Source organism: Cygnus olor, chromosome 6 (assembly GCF_009769625.2).
Source record: "Cygnus olor isolate bCygOlo1 chromosome 6, bCygOlo1.pri.v2, whole genome shotgun sequence".
In the NCBI taxonomy this organism is placed as follows: domain Eukaryota; kingdom Metazoa; phylum Chordata; class Aves; order Anseriformes; family Anatidae; genus Cygnus; species Cygnus olor.
The window spans coordinates 15,820,540-15,844,807 of record NC_049174.1 but is presented as its reverse complement, the minus strand read 5'-3'; the positions used below and the strand labels follow the sequence as shown (position 1 = coordinate 15,844,807).

Sequence of the window (24,268 nt, the reverse complement as noted above, 5' to 3'; positions counted from 1 at the left end):
CCTTCCTACCCTCTGGCAGATCAACACTTCCCCCCAACTTGGTGTTGTATGCAAACTTACTGAGGATGTACTCAATTCACTCATCCAACTGATCAATAAAGATATTAAAAAGGGTATGCCCCAATACCCAGGGGAACACCACTTGTGCCCGGTCACAAGCTGGATTTAACACCATCCTTTACAAATGGGTAGGAATTGTCAGTTGCAAGGAGAGCAGCAGAGGTTCTAATCCCTGGCAAAGTGCCATTGTGGTAGTCCAGTCCCTCACTTCTATCACCAAGCTAATGAAAATGAGTAGTTAGATGAGTGCATCAAGTCACCCAAACCTTTAATTTGGTCAATGAAGTTCTTGATTTGGTCAAATCAAGGAAATGGTAAACTTTAATTTGTGTGCAAGATAACGAAAAGCAACTGTTGAACTTTCTTTTGATTGTTTTAATTTTAAATTGCTGTGGAGTTATCGACTTGTACAGGCAGGGTAATGAAGCTATTTCTAGATTCAGTAGTGGGAAGAGAGGGAGTCAAAGTAAATGGACTACAGAATCAGAGCATGCTTTTTGTAAATAAATGTTGCTAAATACCTTTTGAAATTCTATGACAATTTTACCCTGATTATAGAGACTAACTTTTTAAGTTTTCTTTAAAGAGATATTTGGACTTTAAGTATATGGACCCCATCACCTATATACTGTAGAGTGTTATTGCCAGGACCTGGAATTCCAGTTACGTAGCCTTAGTAAGTTTTTCCATAAGGACCATTACCTATTACTGAAAGTTAAAAGCAGCAAAGTGGGATTAGATCCATAAAACACAGTGGAGGTCAACAGTTAAAAGGATGCTTTATAACATCCTGAGGCCACCCGTCACAGAGAGGACCTTTGAAGGGGAGGGATATGAAAACATGCTGCATGACCCCTTCGTGTTCATCCCTGTTTGGAAGGAAGCCCACCAGAAGCCAGGGAGGTTGGAGGCAGCAGTGGTGCAGAGATCAGTTCTGTTGCACAGGTTCAAACCAGTTCTGGCAGGTCTATAATCCTGGTCTCTGTATTGTCAACATACATTTACAGGCACATATATTCAGAAATACCTTATTTTCAACAGGAATATTATTCATTTCACTTTCATTTTGTGAAGACAAAGGAAAACCTCCACCATAGATTAGCAGGAACCTTTGCAGAAAGCTTCCTGCGGCTTGCTGAACTGCTCACCAACTGGTTCGTTAGAAGGGTACTTAGTTGTAACAGTGAGGTATGAGAAGGGCTATTTGTTTTCTTCACACGTGGAATAAAGTCTGTTTGTTGGTGAAGTGAGATGAACAGAATTGTTGTCTTACCATCTGCACCATTAATTGTTTACAGTGTTAGCCAAAGAAATGGGAAAGGCAGACTCCCATTACAAGGGCTAATAACACTCCAGAGGACATGGATTAAAACTAAGCCTGGATAACATCAATTTATAAGAAAATAAATTTCTACTTATTTTTGAGAAGCGTTCTTTTGAGAATGACATTTTAGTAAACATTGTTCCCCTACTGTCTCTTAAGCATTATATTAAACTGTCTATGCAATTATAGTAAACTGCCTATGCAAGGCATTTTTTTTTCCTCTAAATGCTTATGGAACTAACATCCTTCAGCTATGAAAACAGCATGCCTGTTTCAACATGCACTGGGCAAAACAGCATAGCTAGAAAGTAAGTGGGATGCAGTCAAATATACAGTTCAGGAAACAAAGCACACTGCTAAAAAACACACGAGTTTTAACTCCTATGCCATATGGTAACCCCAAAGTGTGTGTTCCAGCAAACTTAAAGTGTTCTCGGCTTCAGAGCATTCTCTGGGCAGCAGTGCCAGAGCATCAGCTGCAATCCCCAGGAATGACTGCAAAGACATCAGGTGCAGGTGTCAAGCTAACAAAAAAGCAACAGAAAATATATAGCGCAAGCATTTTAAGTGTTTTGTATCAACACAGAAAGGAATTTAATTGAGAATGTCTCATTCAAAATTAAGATATTTTAAGAATGCACAGAACTAAATCATTTAGGTGTTTTTCAGTAGGCATTTTTTAGGCCACAGGACTTGTGTAAGTGATACCCTTACACTACTTGGTTCTAAACAAAGCAAAAGAAAGAGTAAAAAAATAAATTCAGTTAAAAAATCAAAATAAAGGAAAATGAGACATTTTGCATTTCCTTTTTCTTTTTTTTTTTTTACTTACCCTGTACTGAAGTTTGATTGTTTCAATACAAAAAAAAAATCAAAGTAAATCTCCCTCACATGGCTAGTAAAAAAAACTAATAAAAGAAATACAACTTTTCATGAATATTTGAGGTCTGTTACTTATCAATACTAATGTACTAACAGTTAATATGCAGCAGCATTTGCTTCTTCGAGACAATAATTCCTTAGAGCTGCAGCGTTTTCTTGTCTCAGAAACAGTATGATTTGCTATATCTCTTTTAATGTGACATGTAAGGAATGCTTTTTAAGATCATCTTTGGCACTTTGGGATTTAAAAAAAAAAAAAAACACCTGAATGTTGTTTAACAAAATAAACAGAAAGGGAAAAGATATCTACTTCAACTATCAGTAAGAAAAGCATCCTTAAAATGCTCTAACAAATTTTCTTCAGTGTTTTTGGAGCATCACAGAAAAAGGATAATCCTGCAGCAAAATCCTTAAACACAGAACATCAAAGCAACTGACCATCTGGCATACCAGGACCCTTCATAAAAAGGGAAGGAGAGTTCCAACATCCTTTCCCTTACAACTGTACAACTTCAAGTTATTTGTTTGATGTGTTCAAACTCCTACATGCCTAGAGAAGCATGGAAATATTACACTTTTCTCAGAATAGATAACAGTGATAACATCTAAGTCTAACACTTGAAAAAAACTTTTTAAGATGTTATGTACACCTTTACATACTGCACGCCGGGTGTACTTTGCCCAAGCATTTGGGACCTTTGCTTTGCCCAGTAAATAAATACTATTTCAAATTACTTTTTCACTTGAATGAGAGCAATTAAAACTCAGACCAGTAGAAGCAAAAATGATGAAAGGACCAGGCCTTTCATCAGACCAAGTTGGAGTTTTCCCCTCCTCTTCCCACCACTATATTCCTTTAAACATTTCTCCTGCACATACAGAATCCTTCCAGAACTTTGTTTTTTGAACAAAAATAGATGACAAATGCATGACTATTAGAAGCCAGGACAGCTACTTTTAAATAGGCTATAATCTCAACTACATATGGCCCAACCCAGTCATCAATCACGCAGTGATGTAATACTGCCTAAATAAAATTGGCTTCACAGGAGAAAAAATACAGTAGTAATTCTGAACGTGACAAAATGTTAATTACTAGTATTAATCTGTATTAAGCATAATAGTTATTCTGGGTTGGGAAAGTAGAGCTTAAAAGCTTCCTCAAATTTCTTGATCGAAATATAGCATCTCCTACTGATCATTTACCTGTGCTTGTACTTGCAAACAAGGTGCCAGGAACTGTACTTGTAGGGAGTTTTCCATTATTTAACTGCTTCACTCTTTTCAGGTGAGACTTCCCATTGTAATGAACTTGAGCTTGTGCTGCAGAGTTCAGCTGTATATTGCACACTTCACAGAATGAAAATAGTATCTTCTTCTTTTCTTTGCTTAATTGATAGTCCTGTCCGTCGTTCCTCAGTCCCTTTTCTTCAAAGCCCCACAGAACAGCTGACTGATTCATAATCCCATCTTCAAAGACATGGTCAGGACTTAATGGACGCTTCATTCCTACAAAATAGACAAAATTGTTACTGGAAACTGACTAGTAATGCTTAATACCAAATTGGCATTTCTGTTTTCAAAATGCATGAACCAAAGATCAGTTCCAACAAATAAGGTTCCACGTTACAAAAGTATCTCTTCATAGAGAAAAGGATGCATTGTGACACCTCAGAAATAAGAAGGTGAGCAGTATCTCACACTGTGCCAATGACAATTCACGTACTCTATTATGTAAGCTATTTTAAAACAGGTTTATTACTGCCTCCCTAGAAGAGGTTAAGATCATCTTCAAATTTATTTCAACTGCCTCACTACAAACTGGTTCCAGAGATTTTCACTTGCCACTGCCCATAGTAGTAACGGCTGCCCAAATGCAATAATTCAACCAAAGCAATGCCAACATGATTTTCTTGAAACACTGTTTGGAAGACAGCATATTGTTAAGTAAGACTAATACATACTTTCCATTGTTATTTACACCCAAAACTTAAGCCTTCATACGAGCATTAAGATGTCTATAAAAGGCCAATTAAGATGTCTATAACAGACTTTCAACTCCTTCGTTATTAAAGCCGTTACACAAAAAAATGCCAACTCAAAGTTTCTCTTGTGAGAACTAAACAAATGCACAGTAAGTGACAGTCCGTGGACAACAACCCAAGAGCCTGAAATATTCACTTGTTCCTAGAGAATAAATCCTCATCACGATAAATGAACCAAGCTGCACAAAGAATAGTTTATATAAAGTTTATACTAAACAGGTACAGGGGAGGGGAGTCTTATTTCTTTAAGGTTATTTAAAGGATCATTTCTATGGAGGGATGGAGTATTTCATCACATTCCTTACTCTAGCCCATGCTTAAAATGTTAGTATTTGTTCTCACTCCTCCCCAGCCATGAGTCACTCATCCAGTATTCCAAGTAAACAGAGCTCAGTCATGTATCTGTTTCATACAGCTCACAGTTCTGCCATCAAACAAAATATAAACAATACATTCATTAAGATGTACATCAAATATTAAAGCCAAAAACCATTATTGCAGGTACCTAATTGCTTTTTAAAACAAATACGAGTGGATCCTGAAAACCTAGGCTAGACACTGTCACACTAAATCATTTAAGCATAAGTATCATATTTCAAGGCAAGCAACCAAGATCCTTGACTCAGCTGAGCTTAAATGACATTTTCATCTGAAAATTTAATCTGCTCAGAGCTTTGGTATTTGTTACTTTTCAATGTATTTTTAAACCATAAATAACTTCCCCCTACTCCCTTTGTTCTGTTTTCTATTTTTTTTAATTAATATTATTTCTAAAGCACTGCTGTAGTTTCTTTAGAGAAAGTAAATGGTTCTGGAAAAAAACATTTTTATATCACTTTTGTTTTTAGATGCTACTAACATACAGACAATGATTTAATAAAATAGATAAAAATCTCGGGTTGTCAGATTTCTCATAAGTTTGCAGAAAGCAAATGGTAATTCAATATGTAATTCAGTAATTATCTCGATAATTCAGTGAAGTTTAAGCTCTTTATGAAATTCCATTAGTGGGGATGTATTTAAAACTGGCAGAGGGTAACGTCTGCATTAGGAAGTGGTGGGGACTGGAGGACAGATTCACAGAGCAGACAGCTGGTGCAAGATGCCTGCAGCAGCACCACCACGTTTCAAGGAGGTTATTTTGGAAAGCAGCAGCCTGGCGCTGAATTAGCCCACAGTCACTGGAGCAGGGGATGCACACACTCCCGGACTGCATGTTTTGGTTTAATTTCACATAGAACAATGAAGCCTTTCAGTTAGTAAAATCTGAGACTGCTCTGCAATATAACCAAAGCAAAGCGAGTGGGGAAGATGAGAAGTCTTCCCTTAAAAGTGTACTCCTGACGTGACCCAAACTGTAGACACACCCAGAAAGAACAACCAAGAGCAGCAAGGACTCGAACACCGCACCTACACCCTAGGGCAGCATCCCAGCTGCCAGACAAGCAAGAAAAATAATCTTCAGACCAAACAAAAAATTAAAAAGAAATAAAATAAAATAAAAGCAGCCATGGTCCAATTTTATTCCATCTGTGTTTTCTTAAAAAAAAGTTATAAACTCACTTTTTTCTAAAAATTATTGTCTTAGCTATATTAACACAGGACAAACAAGTTATACTGGAAGCAATACCTTTCTACTAATTTAAGAATTAAAAACCACAAGCTGAAGTTTAAAAAAAAAACAAAACAGGCTGCCTAGAGCTCCATGTCTAAGTTAAAAGGTGACCTGACTGCAGGTAGCACCAGCCTCCCAACAGCTGCTGGGAGCAGCAGATGCAGAGCACTTCAGAACCAATACCTGTACCGAGCATCTCCAGCCTCGGCTTCAGGAGCGCAAGCAGCTGCATGCTCTGATGGGTCCGATCCTGGAGAGGACCCATACGTGCAGCCAGAGACCAAACCCTGCCAGCCCTCAGAAGTCCGTCTGTTCCCACGCAGAAATCCCAGCCCTCATTTTCCTGGGATTTGAGACCTGAACATTTGGCACAGCAAAGCACTTCAAATAAGGTATGATGGAGGCAGAGGCAAAGCTGCGCTCCTGCCTGCTGCGATGAGCCAAGGGGACCCCATGCATGCCCTGAATGAGCGGACAGGTTGCTGCCCCACTGCACAGCTGGCTTCAGTGACTAACTGGGGAACCACTGCACCTCCAGAAACCGATGCAGACATCTTCCCAACCTGTCCTACAGCCAAGAGTGGTTCAACACACTATGAACATGCAGGCACAGTCACAAAACACCTTCCCTTCCTCTCTCAAATTGCTCTTACCAGAGAGAACTGCTAAAGTCTTGCCCATTTCTGTAGGTCCCATTAAGTAGTTGGAATTTGTAAAAGGCCATTTACAATTACACTTAAAATGCAGACAGGGATGATCTGTATTTGAAAAGCCCTAAACACTTGAAGTGACGGGATAAGAAGAAATTGTTGGTGACAAACATTCACTAGGATTTTACTGCAGTAATACAGTTTCTACCATAACTGAACAGTTTCTATGGTGTATATATTTGTCTAGAAAAAGTTATTACATGAAAGGTCCTATCTGTCTTTAAGAATCTGTCTCCTTTCTTCTTTAAAGTGAGGGTTGAAAAAACACCTTTTAAAATCTCTGCTGAAACATCCTGGCTCTAGAGTACGTAGCACATGTACAGTTCTGCATTGGGTCGGCGTAAGAATCTCAGCATGAATGCAGATGTATTTCCCAAGAGATAGCCTTCTAAATAAAGGTTACCTGAATGTTTTGCACTTCTCTGAAATAAACTTGTACATTAAAAAAAAGAAAAAAATAAAAACACAAAACAAAATGCACAAACATAAGACTTCAGTATTCTTCCTACCCTCTAAATTTCCTAGTCGCTTGAATTTATGCAAGCAATCATCAGCAAGTTTTCTTTTTCCTTAAAAAAAAAAAAAAAGCCTTTTACTGCACACAGACTTTGAGGAGTTCTGGATAGTATTTGTTCTCACTCAGCAGGAGTCAGATATGAAATGGGGCCAACTAGTTCCTCAGGCTAAGCTGAGGAACTCAGCACACTAACACAGCTCACTAACATTATCATGTAACAGAAACAGCTACCTGAGACTGCAGTCAGTGAACTGAGAATTACGAGAAGTTACATGATCTTTATACTCTGTGAAATCAAAAAAGTCCATTTAGAGTAATTGCTATATATGGGACTGTGACGTTTTTAGAAGCAGGTTTAAGACTAAACAGAAGACTATGAAATCATTAAATGGGATAAAGGATGGAAATTATCATATGGGGAAAATACAACAATAGATCAGGACTTCTGTGTTGGTTAAAGTCTGGCCAGATTTACCAGTTGCTTATGTTCACATTTAATTCTACATGAATATCTATTTGAAAATTAGAGTTTTATAGAAAAGATTTTATAGATATTTGGTGAATGCGTGATTAAAAAAAAAGTCCATAATTAAGAGAGGATATATCTATAAATATTTTCATACTAATGAGTTTTATTAGTTTTATTAGAACTGAACATAAAGTTAATTTAACTTTAAACAGTAATTTAAGTGAGCAAAATTCTCTTCTGTAATGCAAATATGCTGTTCCTACTACATGTGAAAGATCGCCAATTTCCATGTGTAATTTGCAATCTGTACACATAGTCTTCACTTAAAAGCCACAGAAATCACTGTTCTTTCTGAACACACATGAAGACATCTGCACAACTCCACAATTTGGACACAAACATATCAAAATAGTGAGCTTCTAAACCTGCAGTATACATGCGCAAAAAAAAATATAAAAATAATTTACATACAGGACTGTAGTTCAGGAGACATTTATTCCTGCCCTCAAAGAGGCCAATATTTTGGGCACTTTTCCTAGATGAAGACAAACAAAAGGGCGTGGTCCCCAAACACAGCAGAAGGCACCTTTTGCTCTGTCATTGTTGCCACAATACCTGCTACTTGCCTCAACTGGGTCTTAAATTCTTTGCTCTGTGTAAGGCAATGGAGTACCTTCGTTTTAGAAGCAAAGGGCTATAACTCAGAAGTAGACGTATATTTTTGGCATTTATTATTTACTGAACAAGCCATTAATGCTTCCTGTTTAAGGCTAACAAATTTAATTTGCTTCTGCAAGGTCCCACATTTGTATAACCTGGATATAGCACAGTATAGGCCAAGTACAGTTTCAAACCGGATTAATTTTTACTCTGATTGAGGTCACGTGAGGAAACAATGTGGGTATAAGAGCTTTTAGGTACTTGAGGTACATTGTTACCAGACTAAAGTCCTCCCCCTCACATTTCATCCTCTGTGTACGGATCCATCCAATAGATTCTGCAAGCAATACCACAGCAAGAATAAATTAGTGATTTATGACACCACATTAAAATTCTTAGGTGTCATGAGATACCCTGTTTAGACTTCTGAAACCACATCTTCTCAGCCTCTTGCAGCTGGCAAAGAAATCTAAGCATGGACATCCTTTGTATTTGAAGCTCAAGGCAATTAGCCTTTCAATTTAGCTAATTTACTTTTTAAGCAGAGTTGTGCTTTCAGAGGAGCTACAAAGAAGTATTATATATAGTACACTGCTGTAGGTGAGAATGTGCAAATCTTTACTCAAAGGAAATAAGCTTTTGGTTATCCTAATGAATTAGTGATGGTTACACGAAGCATTCTTTTCCTGAGTGCTGGTCTAAACTTTTGCAATGCCTATCCCTAATTAGTTCATGCTTCAAAGAACCACTATTCTGGAAATGTAATGAGAATGCCATCCGTCTGTGGATCTATGCCAGGTAAGCAAAACAGAAAACGTACTTTAACAAATTGCATATGGGCAAAGAGAATATTCTCTGTTACCCTTTGCAAATAGTCAAATGAGTTATGGAAGATTCAGGAACAAATACAAAAATTAATTGGCTTTTTATATTGCTACTTTTCCAAAAAGGTTCATTCAGACAAGTGGGAAGGGAAAAAAAAAAAGAGAGACCTAAGACAGTCTTGTGCTGTACACCTCTTAGGCACTTCCTATGGGGAAAAAAACTGTGTATGCAGATGGACCAGTGAAGCCTGTGTGCCTAAGGAGCTGCTGTCTCATAGTGGAGCAAGTATGATTCCATAGTTCCTCAAATCTGCCATAAAACACTCAAAAAAAAGTTCAAATACCTCCAGAGCACTGTCTAAAAGAAATTCACTAGAGCTGCTTTTGAGAAGTCTTATGACCTCTCATATTTTTAGACAGTATTTCCCAAACATAGATAAACTATCGAGAGGCATATGGTTTGCACCATCTGGGCAACAAGCTCTATTGGGATACTGTGGTGAACAGCATATGCATAGTGCCTTGTGCTCAGTATCCTACAGTGTTAAAAAAGCACTAGAGACTATTTTGAAGCCAACCTTGAAAAATCCCCATATGTTTAAGGGACCAGTTTCCTTTCAGAAGATATGTTCCTTTTTCTTTTGGTACAAATCAAAACAGAGAACTGCCATGTTTAATCTTTGTCTTGCTCTGAAATTCCTCAAGGAGGCATCGTATTCTGTGATGTCGCCACCTGTCAAGCTATTTATTACCCCATCATATACCTCCCATCAACTCTTCCCTACTTCCTTCATCTGCTCGCAAAGCACACAATGCTTGGTTTCAAAGTTACAATAACAACAGAATGGGTCAGGAAAGTAAGTAATTTTTTATTCCTTGTGCCAGATAAAGAGTAACCAGTTAATCATGCACATCGCCCAAGCACAGTTAAATAAGGTTTCAGCCTGCACATATTGTGATGCTGGTTTATCAATGGGAATAGGAAGTCAGCTTGCTATTCCTGTACATGAAAAGTTTTGAATGGTGTAGTATGACAAATGGCTGACAGCCTCCTCACTAACACATTTCAGAATATTTAACATTTGAACGAGAATCTCTTTAAACTACAAAAACAGATGGTTGTTTCTCAACACAAACATTAGCTGTTCAGTACAAGGTAATTCATAAAATTGAAAACATTCAAGTAGCTAGTATTTTGCTTTGCTTTACCAGCCCTGAAATTGTCCACTTCAAGGAAGCCTAAAATTAGACCTGCTGTACTAGACCAGGAGCTCCGCTAAACTGGAAATAAAATCACTCTGGATTTAGATTATCACAGACTGCAGTTGCATGTATCCATATCTGTAGCTACCTCTAATTACAAGGTTTCCTCTTCAGCCCCCATACTCAACAGATTTCTGGCCTTCTTGACATTAACAACAATAGATTTACACACGGATTTATTTGCCGGATATATTTAAGAGATGTATCCTGCCCTGAAATGACATAGCTGTCTGCTGCCAAGAAGGTTAATCAAGTCTGAAGTCTAGGCAGCTATCTTGGATTATGCTTCATGAAGAACAGATAGTTTTCCAGCTCGCTGTATCATGATTTTGCTCGATGAACCATTTGACAAGTTGATATCTACTTGTCGGAAACCTGTCATTGAACAATTATACTTTTAGTACATCTGTTTTAAGTACCTTTACCTAATTGTGCAAGAATATGTAAATACTCAAAGTGTCTAACCTGTGGTTGTATAGTGCATCCTAGGCTTTTATCCTCCCCTTCCAAGTGCGTAAATCTACCACAGAGAGTAGACCTACCAGGAAAAAGGCTACTCAGCTCCCTTAGACTTCTTTACCGAACATCACTGATTGTCAGTATCAGGTCATATTTACTTCTTATTTCATCCAAGAATTCTAATCTTTTACCTAATTCTTTTTTTTTTTTTTTTTTTTAAATCTATCCAAAATGCAAATACTCTGAAATTCTAATGCAACACCCAGAAAGGAGGGGAAAAAATAAATAAGACTTAATAAAATTAAATGAAATCACTTCCTTGTTGGCCTAAGCCAGGATTAAAACATCTTGCGTACCAAAATGCTCAGCAGCCAGGAGAAAAAAAAAAAAAAAAAGAAAAAACACACACCACAATGCTCTTAAAAGGTTAAACATCTGAAAAGTACAAGTCATTTTAATAAGAATGCTGCCTCCTCAAAAGTAGATCAAAGTAACAAAATTGCTTAATTTTCCCCAAGCAGAAATGAAGTGAATTTTCTTAAATGTACCCCCAATTTTGCCTGTTTTCACAGTCTGCTTACATGAAACTAGGGAACATCTTATTTTATTAAATTGCTAATTGATAAATTGTATCATATTGTCTCTACAGATTTTCTAAGATCATTTCCTATATCTTTAGGATTTTATGAAATTGCTGGATTGAAGTGTTTTCTTGCATGTTAAGAAATATTGCATCCAAATACTCTTTTAAATCAAAGGACTCCTCTTGTATTCCTCCACAGGAAAAGCATCTACAATGAATAGCATAAAACACTAATTAGATGCAGATTTTACACCAGATTTTACAACTCAAAAGACCCAAAAATAAACTTAAAGAAAAATAAAGAATATATAGTTTGAATCTGCCCTCAGCAATAATCAGAAGGACCACAAAAATTAAGAACAAATTGCTTTAAGATGTTTTAGAATCATATCTTAAAACATAAGATAACTTAATACCTCCAATTTAATAAGTTACTTAAATAATTGGAGAGTTGCTACAAGATACATGGTACTTCTGGTGAAGTATATTTTTATTATAAAGTTAATTTTAGGCATGAACTTGCAGGAATAAAGATCAAAACCAACTGACATAATGGGAGATTCCCACAGGGTGTTTGTACCTGGCTGTTACTTCATCTTGCTAGAGCATAATCACATTTGAGGCGTACGCAAAACTTTGGTCACAGAAAGCAAAAAATCATTTCCTACCTTTCTTAAAAATATCAAGAATTCACCTGAGCATATAAGGAAGCCACAGGGAAAGCCAGGAAGAGTAGGTGGCCTCTGTGTTCATATAGCAGAAGTCTGACAATGGCAGGAGCTGAATATAATTTGTACTGAAAACCATTAATTCCGCATAAAGCCTGGCAATGCTGTAGAAGGGCTCCTGGACACAAGAGCAAGACCTTTGAGGCCTGTGTGGAAAGAATAGCTGTGCATGAACAGAGAACAAGCAACATTCAAAAATAGCATGAGACTGAGACACACCAATTTGTCTGACTGCAGTAAGACTATGAGCAAGACAAAAGAAAACCCTGCTCAGAACAGCAAGTGTGACCTGTGGCAGTGAAGGCCGGTCCCAGTGTGCTCCTCAAGGGATGGTCTCAGCAGAGTCACCCTGAAGAGACTGTCAACTTCCACGTAAACAATTGATTCTCTTTTGGAACTGAAGAGATACTGGAAGCAATGTTTCCTTTTCTTGAAATGACAAAGGGACATGACACGTTTTGTCTTAAACTACTTAAGAGTTATGATCAAGTTCTAAGAGAACCACCCAGCCGGGAAAGTGACAGCCCGTAAAAAAGCTGAGGGATCACCTAGTTTGAAGCCATCTGCAGGAAGTGGCAAGGTTCAGGGTTGCTCTGCCTTGAACGTACCCCCGCACTTTCCATTTTCTGTGTTTGAATGAACCACAGCTAAGCACATGTGGTGCAGACATCCAGCACGGAGAGGCCCCCGGCAGTGCTGCAGATACGGATCGCTTCCTAATTCTGCCTGCTGGGCAGGAAGAGGCTTGCACAGGCGTCTCCTAAACTTGAACTGTCGGTCACCTCGGGCTTAGCAACTGCTGCTTGCAACATCCATTCTCACTACCTATCCTAGTCCACACTAAAATACACGCCTCAATTTATAAGGAATGAGACACCCTTTTACTGGTTTTGCTGAATTAGCGTATGTGTGCACTTCCACGCTTCAGATAACCCACCCTGCTCTCCCTTCAATTCTTCAAACCACCTGTTTGAGTGCATTTGCTCATACAAATTTGAAAGACGAGCTCTCCTTATTTCTTCACATTTCTGCAAGCGTAACCATACTGTTTCATTTATTTAATCGGTAGTCAATAATCTTTTGGACATAACTCTAACCTTTACTTTTTATTTTTAAGCTGAAAGGTAGTACTTGAATTTAGAGCTCATGGGAGTTTTTGTTTGGTTTTCTTCCCTTTTATTATTCGTTAGCATGAATTCATTAGAAACTCCAAGATCTAGTTAGATTAGATAAACCAAGTATCCTGGAAGTACTGCAAAAAAAAAAAAAAAGAATAGCCAGGTCAGCTATTTGAATCACCACGGAAAGTGACATTTTGTTGAACTTAATACTCACTTCAGCAAATACATAGACCAGTGAAGTGTGAATAAAACATGCTTTAACACACACACACACAAAAAAAACCACAGATGTCTTAACTGCAGTATAAAGCAAGTTACACAGCAGATGCAGATTTCTTCTTTTCAAAGATATTTATATTCAGTACAACCCAGAGCTTCCTACTGGCTTCACTATCTAAGTCTAAGTAAAGAACTTGTCACATAAGTGACAAGGGACCCTTCCAACCAAAACTGGTCTAAATAGTATTTCTCAACGCATGCATGTCAGGACAAAGACGTTTAGTGCATAGAGGCAGGAAGAAGCTGAATGAGGAAAAGTTTGCATGTGTGCATCTCCATGGTTCACCCTCGTCTACTCACATTTTCCCCTTCTCACAGAGGGGGATGCACAGACACGAGCGCCAGATATGTGCAACTCCACTCCTGCATCTGCAGCAGAAAAGTGGGCTCTTTCCCAAGTAATTTTACACATTTGGGTCCAAATTCTGACTGATTGAAGTCATCCCCTTCCTTCACCCATCCACTCAAATTATACTGTCAAAGCAATAACACATTTTATTCTGAAAATTTATGCTCATTAACAGCATCAGGTATGATCCAACAAGAGGCATCTATCTAAATACCTCCTCTGACACAGTGGCTAAGAGTGAGAAGAGTTAGTCTTATCTCAGAAGCACCAATAAACACTAAAGATCTACCAAAAGTGCCATGCAAGTTCACCATCAAAACTAACAAACTATGGAAGAACCACCTCATACCCACCCACACGCCAGAGAGAGACCCAGGGCACACAAATTCGTTTTTTGCTGAATACTGCATAACATAAGGTTTTTGCAGTGCTGACTGCATACTAACTACAGTACTAACAAGCAGTGTCTTCCTTCGGACATTTACAAACATCAGAATGCTTATTCACGACAGTCCCACATATCATCTGCCATCCCAGATGGTGACTGGTGGGATGCTGATTTTGTCCTGAGGCAGTTACCACCCACCAAGATAGTATATGCAGGGCTAAACAAAAGCAAGTGCCATCTGCTGTCAAGTTTGTAAGACTTTGAGACCTGCTAGGTTAGTTTATTTTAGATCAGACAGGTCAGGATGCTATCGCTCTCCAGATGCCCAGTAAAAGAAGTGTAAGCTGTGCTGTAACAGACATGCAGTAAACCTCAAGAACAAGTTACAAGGTGTTGCCGAGCCAAGCAGCAACGGATTCTCACTGTCATCAGTGGCAAAAGGCTCAGACAGCCCACAAGCTCAGAGGGAATTGGAGAGAAACTGAGACCAAAAAACATGATTAAGTTCTGCAGAACTTAAACTTCTTTGGCCTCAAGAAATTTTTAGATATTTTCATTCTTGCTGACAGGATGTTTCCTTGCATCTCTCTACTGCTGTCATTTTGACAGCTGTTCTCCATCGTACGATTTCTTTCCTGTTGTTCTCCTACCCTCATATCTCTGTAGACTCTTCTCATCCTACTGCTCGTGTGCTGTCACACTATATACACATAGGAGAAAGAAAAGACATTTAAAAAGCAGAACCAGTGTGACATCTTCTGCCTGCTTTACAAACTTCCTCTTACTCCCTTCATCTGTCACATCTATTTATGGATGGTTAACAGAGAATACAGCAATATCCCCAATCTGGGACCATTAAACATTCAAACTACATAAAATAATGCTACACATTCTTCTTCAGTCACCTCATTAAATCTCATTTTACACTAATAAATAATAAAGACCTAAAGAAAGTAGAGCAAACAGGAAGAAAAAAAAAGAACATCAACCAGTGCATTTTTCCTAACATATTTAAGCCACTAGGTACATGAAAACCTTTCACTGAGGCAGGGAATTGTGCAAGCGTACAGGTTATATCACCGTCTGCACAGATGGAGAAGAAAGCAGTGCCTCAACTCACCCCTTAGGAGCTGGAATTTCAAAACACAGCCAAATTGCCTGTAAGTCGTTAAAGTCAGAAAAACAGGACACAAAGGAGATGGATCATAAAGGTCAGTACTGCACAGTAATGAGAACTAGGGGTTGCAGAGGTCTCTGTGGGAGCCCAAGGCTGTGAGACCCCCTGGCGCTACAGCCCACGCCAGCATCAGCAGGGATGCTTCACGAAGCCCAGCAGCAGGTACTGCAGGCAGGTGCCTCCAGCCAGCACAAGCACATTGCCGCCTCCAGCATCCACATCATGCAGGGCAGAGGCAGGGCAGAAGAAAACGCACCAAATGCTCACCTTCAAGTGGCAGCTTAGCTCTTAAATAGAGGCCATCTGAAGACAGAAAATCTGGACTAGTACATGCAAAAAGAAGGTTTTATCATTTCTCTCCCCCCACGCAAGCAACTAAAGGCAATGGGGGCACAAGGTGGAATTTCTCCATGCCCGCAACAGAAAGTTTGCTTACTCCTTGAAATTACTGTTTGCATAGGTGTCAGTCCTGCACCACCTGAAATCGTACCTTTAAATCAGACTGCTTCCTCCACTGCAGGGACCTCAAACACCCATTTATGCATCCTATTGCAGCTAAATGTGTAACACACAACTTAATAAAGTGGCCACGTAATCATAGTGTGATTAAAACTCAATTCCACAATAAAGTTATCTAACACAAAAAGATCTGACAAACAAAATTACACAACTCACAGTTAGTTTTATATATCCTGCCAAGAACAAAATTCTGGTATCACATTACAATTATGTATCCGAAGTCTCCAGAAATTCATGCATACTGCTCCCATAAAAAGTAAAAATGTCATTTGAGAGGGGATAAACTTCTGATGAGGGCAGTCACACTGGAAATTGGCTGTTAATCTCCTCTAAATAAATATAACCCCCAGAAAGATGGAAGTGTGAGCAGAATATATACTTTTTACACTTGAAAATGCTGAGGTGCGCAATAAGAAGCTTTCACTTTAGCGCTTACAACTGAAGTTATCCTTCAAAAACCCATTTTACTCTCATGAGATATTTCTCTCCAGTCATTCACTTTTCAAAGCCTTTTGCAACTTTAAGATTGCAGTAAAGCTGACTTTTATACCGTTTCAGTAGCTTTTTCTCCCTCATCCAATCTGTCTCATTCCTTGGAGACATTTGGTGTTTTTTCAATTTCCTCAACACTTTAATTAAGAAATAAAGAGAATACTCTTTTTGTGATGTATAGACAGTGGACTTACAATACATCCTTGTGATAAAGAATTTCTCTGATAGATCACGCAACTGATGAAGACCTTGCTCTCACACTAGCTTACCTAGTTGACCTGTACTGCAGCTACACTTTGTTGAATAACTGATAATAGGGAACTGAACACAATTTCTGCTAAAAACAGTTTTAAACATAACTTTATTGCCTTAAAAGATCCAGTGGAGTAAATACACCTCCTGTGCTGATATCACCAATATGGTGTTTTGAAACACCAGGCATTTGGAAAGGTTCACTTAAGAAAAACTAATTCATCAGTCTGATGCCTCTCTTACTGCTGACACTCCACTAGCCAGTCCATGGCTGCTAGCTCTCAAAATTCTCATTATTCAAAAATTCTCAAAACTGCAGCATTAGCCATTTTTCTTAAGCCTGGCTCAGGCAGTCATAAAAACCCCTGGGAACTCTAATTTTTTTTAAATATCCCTGTAATCCTTGCAGAGAAGACTGGAAACATAAACCCTAAAGGCTCAAAAACTAGAAGGGAATTAAAGAGAAACCAATTTTAGTTTTCTCCTAGGACCAGACACAAGATTTTTGAGTGTTCAGAAGTGACAATATTTCTGGCAGCTAAGCAGAAACGTTGCTGTCCTCTTAGCCATGCACTTGATCAGGTCCCGTATTGCTGCTGCGTTTTATTGCTGTAAAACACACAGGACTTGAAAAATACCTTCAAGTCCAGTCCTCTTAAACCTCAGCTTTTATCACCTAGCATCATGCATAAAGCTAATGCTCCTGTACTGGGACATTAGCTCCCCCTGTTCCCACTAGTAAGCTGCTCCAAATTGGCAAAGCTCTGACAATCAGATCAGTCTGGCCATACAAGGTTTTCATGGGTCATCTCCTGATGCTTGTTCTGGGCCAGCATTGATTGCTGGTTTAAGGTTCCTCCTTCCCTGCTATGTGCAGGAAAATAAATAATATTCTCTGATTTATTTTATTAGAAAAAAAAAAAAGGCAGGTGTTTCCTCTTCCCTCATGTTACCACAACCTCCCCATTCTCTTAGCCTTTATTCTAAAGCTAAGGAAATCTCCCCACAAAATTAGGATTTCCCTTTCTCTGATCAGAACCACTCTCTGCACCCATCACCCATCTGAACTCATTAACAGCAGCAATCACATCTGCTCCCTAAATTCCAGATGAGGACTCATCAATACTGCAATTGCAAATTAGTGCTTCCTTATCCCTAAAAAGCAGGAAGTTCACGCATTACCAGTTCATTTACCAACATACGTGTAAACAATACACAAATCAACTTTTGATTTGTTTAATCACAATTCATTAGGTGTAGCAATTAAATAACTGGCAAGTATCAGTGAGAGTTCTCAGCTATCGTAATTCATTCAGCTTATGCTAAATGACTGATTCAATCAGTAACCAAACTGTCAATTAAATGACACTTTGTTTTTAAATATTTATCAGTCCTTTAGCTAAGATGCACAAACAAAGTCCAATTCAACCATCAGCAGAAACAGACTGCCATTTTTCACAGGAAACCATGTGGGAAAGCAACTCTAGTTCCAAGACTCAACAAAATATCCTTGCAAAGGAAAGGATATTACAGGTGTACCTTCCAGAGGAAAAAAAAAAATCCAAATACTTCCCCTGAAAATCCTGGTTTGTAGCCAGTTTTCTCTAGAAGTGAATCCATTTAGTCAACATATTTATTTTTCAGAAATTGCACAGCCATTAAATAGCATCCTGATGACCTGCTTCAATATTTTCAAACAAGCATCACAAATGCAAAGATGAAAAATAACTAAATTTTACAGAAGTAACTTTTGAGTTTTTAGGTTTTTAGTTCCCCCCCCCCCCAATCTGCTGTTAAAGACTTTCCCACAAAATTTAAAGTAAGAAACAAAACTGACACTGAGAAGTTAGGTGAGATGGCAGTTTGGTTTCCCAACACTTTTAACCAACAAGGTCTGTCATTCGGAGACTATTCTTGAACTAGGCTGATATTGCCAAAGTCTCCTCAATCCTGTTAATGTCTTAAGTTGGGTTGTCGGCTCTGGCAGCAGTTCTAGCTGTGCGGGAGATGATCAACAGGTATTTTTCAGGAAATGGGACTGTACCCTAAACCTTACTCTCCTTCTTTGATATATGAAAAATCTCTTTCCAAAGAAAAACAAAGGAAACATGTCCAACAACAACGACAACAAAGGGGAAAAAAAAGAAAACAGGCACCAAGCAATAGGGAAAAAGAAGCATGCTAAGGGCTAACTCAACACAGTTGTAGATACTATAGCAGAACCTTCAGACACAGTACAACTATATCCTGACACTGATCAACCTTGAGGTCTTGGCCTCTAAAGATATTCAAGGTTCACATTGGACCATGACAAATTTGCAGGAGGAAGTCACAGAACAGACGCCATTTGCATGTTATTATGTTTCTCGTTGCGTAATTGCAGTCTAATTTTACATTCCTAACACTGCAAAAATTCTCAAAGATAATCAGTGTGTGAAGAATGGCAGCAAGCTCAAGTCCACCTTTGTGTTTGCTCAGCTTTATAAATGCCAATAACCAAACAATTTACACACCTAATCACCTATAGATTAATCACAGTCAAGGTGTCAAAAGCCATAAGATATGTTCACTTGGTCAACACAAGAAACAGAATATAGCAGATTAGTCTGCCCTGTCTTGATGCAGACCAAAGTTCTTGCAGAACTCTTGAGCAAGCACAACAACACCATTACAGCACACTGCTACTGCTGAACCAAGCATATACAAGCACGCATGCACATATATTATATAAACAACATACAGGCACCTTGTCAGATACTCTCACTTTACCCTTCCATGAAGTAACACAAAAACAGACATCCAGTTACCCTAATGCACAAGCCAATACTTAAATAGTTTCATCTGCGAAGATGGCATCTGCAGTTTATTTACCATTTACTGGGAGCCTGTTTTATCCAGATTTTCACTGGAGAAAAAAAAAAAAACACCCTTGCATTTCAAATGCTAAGCAGTGACTTCTACATTTATATGAGAACAAACTGAAATAAGAGACTTCACAGGGTCCAGACCCAAGAAGAGGTAACTCATAAGTTCTTTGTCATGATTTTCTAAAGACATTTCAGACTGCTATAACAATGGCATTCAAGGTCTCCTGTAAATGTGCAGTGAACAATATCTTCATGGTTCTGCAAAGGCACCAGGTAAAGGTTTCCAAACTATATTTTGAATTACACTGTAAATCCAAAGGACAAGGTCCATACCTACTTACATTTGCTACACCATTAAGCATGCTTCTGAACTTAAGACTACATCAAAAGAACAAAACACAGCTCAGCTACTACTAACTGCATTTTTGCTCTCAAAACAACCTGTAGCATACTGCCAGCTCCTGCCCTAAGGGCATAGGTTATCTGGATGAATCCTGAACACTAGAGAAATGGTTTAACCATGAATATTTTTTTATATACAAAATTAGGTATGTAACTATCATTTTAAAGGACCTAAACTCTTCTTCCTATGTCTGAGTGCTTGGAATGTATACAGTAATTTAGGACCATTTGATCTTTTCTGTTGTTGACCTTCCCAAACCAAACAGAGAGATGGACCAGGGAACCACAAAGCTAGATTACTTTCCTCCTGCAGTCATTCATGTGATTCCTTTAATGAACACGCTTATTTCAGGGTATGCACAAATTCTGCAGGGAAGACTTAACAGAGAACCTGAAACTGTGTAATCATCAGCTGACTTTCCTAAGCCAATTCATACTAACAATTTACTGCAGAACATTGAAAGAAAAACATAGCAATTTCTCCTATGTCCATAAAAATCATAGCGAACTCATTTACTGAAAGTAGGATAGAAATCTAATCAAAGAAAGCCATATGGAAGAACTGTATTCTATATAGAAGTAATTAATTATATTCCAAATTAATTCTTGTGCAAGAAAAATAGTTGGGAACAAATAAATCAGCAGCCTAAAACTCTCTCAGAGAGTGAACTCATTTGGGAAGTACAGCTGTTGTGCTTTAGAGATTTGGATTAAAATCCATCATTATCTTTCAGTTAATACTCTTTCACCAACCAATCAGCAGTCATATGGTGTTTACCAACCCTGGTCACTTAACCCACTTGAATGGCCTTTGTGCTATAATTTGTACTTCAATACAATCAGATTACTTCTAATCTAAATGATTTGTGTCCTTTATGGGACAGATAAACACTAATCCCAAGGTTCCTAAAACATTGCAAGCCTAAACATTGCCAGTATGACATTCAGTGTCTGCAGTTTTAATGGAGTGTTTCATTCAAATTGGAAAATATTTGATTTGATTGTACTAACCTTGCATTTTAGATGCTTGTTCCAGTTTTCTTATATAGACAAAGAACAATTATCAACAAAAAAAAAGAACACTCAAATATACAAAACCAGCAGCAAATAATCATTATACCGATACTTAGGCACTACTTTTTGATCAAGTTATTTCACAGGAAAAAATATTTATTCTTTAAAAGTAGACTAAGCAATGAGAAACATTTTAGAACTTCTTGCTGAGCAAGACATTACACGTGGTAATAGCCCACAGTCCCCAGCTCTCGATTTAAAAAGCCCTCCTTCTCCAGAACACTTTTCCAAGGATTCAGCAGTTAAAATGTCCCCTATCATTTGTGTTCTTCTGTTAATCTTGAGTGACGCTTGAAATAAATTGCACTACAATGAGATCTAACATCTAATTACATTTGCCAGTAATACGCTTAGGCTCTGATCTCATGCAGGTGGATCAAAGAACATGTGACAAACTTCCTAGAAAAGGTGGAACCCACAGATGCAAATACTTTTCCATGATTGGAACCAGGTACATCAGTGTATCTGTAACCTCAAAAAACACCAGAGTTGGGAAGAAGAATACAACAGTTCAGTAATAACCTCCTGGGGAGGGCAAGTATGCAAACACCTAAGTACATAAAGATATTATCAATGTTATGCTATCATTCACACAACCGCTAACATACTTTTTTTTTTTTTAACCTAGAAAAATGGGTAACTACAGAATATCATCATCTAAAATAATTGATTGCCAAATTAGGCAGGGATAAGTGTACCTGAGAATTGGATAAAACTTTCCCAAGAAAAAATTAAGATGCTGGAAGACGTGTACAGCATCATAGCTAGCACCTTACGTAAATCTAAACATGTTTACTTATAATACTTCAGCACAGGTGCTTGTATTTCCTTTCAGCTGAAACTCTTTCCTAGTTGATGGACTAAACTAGGAAGAGAAAGCCCAGTTTCTTCTGGTATCCCACTCACAAGCAAAACAGCTCTCAGCAGTAACTTCAGCCTACCCTGTAGCAAAGAGTAAACAAATACATGCAGAGAAGTAGGAATCACCACCACTGTCAAAATTTTACTGCCAAGATGTGAGCCTGACATGTAAACCTTTAAAAAGCCTCCATCTACATTTGAAAGGAGTGATGCAAATCTTGTACAGCAAAACGTAGAGCACAAGATGGACTGCACTATGAAATCTGCCATTCAGCAAAGAGTACTTACTTCCAGGATTACTCTGCAAATGGTACATATCTTATTCTACTTTGCAAATGGCCCTTTCAGCATTCCTTTAACTTGGGGCAAGATTCCTATTAGATATCATGCAACAGCCTTCTGGAAAAGCCTAGCAAAAATTACAGCTTGTCAGAGATTTCCCATGTGAAGTAACAAATTCAGAAGTGCTGGGAAAGCCTCTGTAATTCTGTAATTCATTTTTTAGAATAACCAAAGCCATTAAAACTATAAAAAATCCAGAATTAACTAATTTGAATTTACAGAATTGTAGTTAAGAACATCAGAAACACCGTAACAAAGATGTTGTAAAGGCAAGTATTCCAAAACTAACAGAAATATAATTAGAGAAACTTCTGGCATAAGAGTAACAGAGCACACAATAACCTCTTTTGACACAAAAGTTACTGAAGTAGACAAAGCAGCCACCTGGGGGGGGGGGGGGTGGGGGGGGGGGGGGGGGGGAAACCTCCTCAAAAGCCCTCAGCTAACAAAAGTTGTTGGCCTGTTGAGGGTTTTCCACCCTATTACTGGAATTCACAATACACAAGCCATAATAGAATACTATTCCAGTCAGAATATCACAAATCACGCTAGAATACTATTTCTCTCAGATTAAGAAAAAGTTAGAGCTAGAGATTGAGAATACATGTAACAACTACATTAAACTAAGTTTGAGCAAGAAAGACCACATGCTCTTTTCTATTCCTATCTGCTATTTTTGTGCTTTATGGAAGGGCCACATTCCCTCCTCGCTCCAATGAATTGGATATGTGACAAGGAAGCAAACAACCATAAGTCACAGCAACATGGACTTTTACATCCTTGCTGTAATAAATGAGAAGATGCTTACAGTTACTTTCTCCTCCTCCCCAGCATACTAGTCACCTACCTAAGGAAGGCATTAAACAATTGGAGGTGTGAACCCAGCCTAGCTTTCCACTTCATTAAGTCATATATCATTTTTACATAGGAGTCACAGAGCCATAAATCATGTGAGACAGAATGAGAACTAATTAAAGGGTCAGCTAAGCACATAATTTTGCATTGTTGCACATCAGAGAGCTTTAAAATTGGCTATATTTTCTGTAAAATATTATCAAATATTACAAGACATTTCAAGCAGATAGTTATTTGTTTTCCTAAGAAATGGACACTACTATATAAAAAACATCAATATTTAATTTCCTAGCACGGAAGCACCATGAAACTCCAAGACCACCTTTTGTTTCTTTTTTAATAACAGACTTAACTTTGCCTTGCACACGTGTAGCGGTGAGTCTTGAATACAGTGTTTGAATGCAGTCTTTTTTTTTTTCCTGTTAGACCAAGCTTTTATGCTTTTGAAAACAGAAATTCAAAATCCAAGAAATCTATACATGTACTAACGCAAAGCATTAATCAATGCACCTAAATCTAGCAGTTAAACTTAACTGTGAACACTTCAGGCTACTTACAGAATTCCTTTGCCTACAAGCTATGGTTTATTTCAGAAAAACAATCTATTTCCTGAGACCAGATTTCTAAGTCAATACAATTACGTGATACAACATTTTCTTTGGAGGTTAGAGGTAAATCTATTGGAGACACGTTAACTGAAAGAAAAAAATTACAACCCAAGAGGGCTTTTAAGTATGCATAATATTACTGGAGCACCTAGAGTCTCCGTTAGTGGGCAAGAAACTCATTATACCAGGGTCACATAAAAATAGAGCATGGGGATGATGCTCCAAACCAGAGAGCATTTTCTCCAGGGGATTTTTATATAGGTATGGATATATGTTTTATTTTTATTCCTTCTCCATTTTCTCTTTAATGATATAATAATTGCAGCTACTGAAGAAATTCATCATCATCAAATGCAAGAAAATTCATTTCAGAGGTTTTTAAAATAAATATATTCATCAATCACAATAATGCATGACTGCAAGGCATAGTCAAGTGCTTATATAGCAGTCTTATCTGTTTTCATAAATTTGCTTTCCCATCAAATACTTTAAAATATGGAAGATCAAATATTTTTCCACTCTGAATGTGTACACAGGATTCAC

At 38.0% G+C, this 24,268-nt stretch overlaps 1 protein-coding gene across 1 annotated transcript in view; it reads right to left on the bottom strand.

Annotated features, from left to right (window-relative positions):
• Positions 1–680: 680 nt before the first annotated feature.
• Positions 681–24,268, bottom strand: part of ZNF385B (zinc finger protein 385B) — a 33,553-nt gene continuing 9,965 nt past the window's right edge. The window contains exons 2-3 of the mRNA XM_040561717.1: positions 3,473–3,775; positions 681–1,908 (exon numbers count right to left, since the gene is read on the bottom strand). Coding sequence (XP_040417651.1) covers positions 1,904–1,908; positions 3,473–3,773 — 306 coding nt within the window. The 5' untranslated portion in view covers positions 3,774–3,775 and the 3' untranslated portion in view covers positions 681–1,903. The remainder of the gene's footprint in view (positions 1,909–3,472; positions 3,776–24,268) is intronic.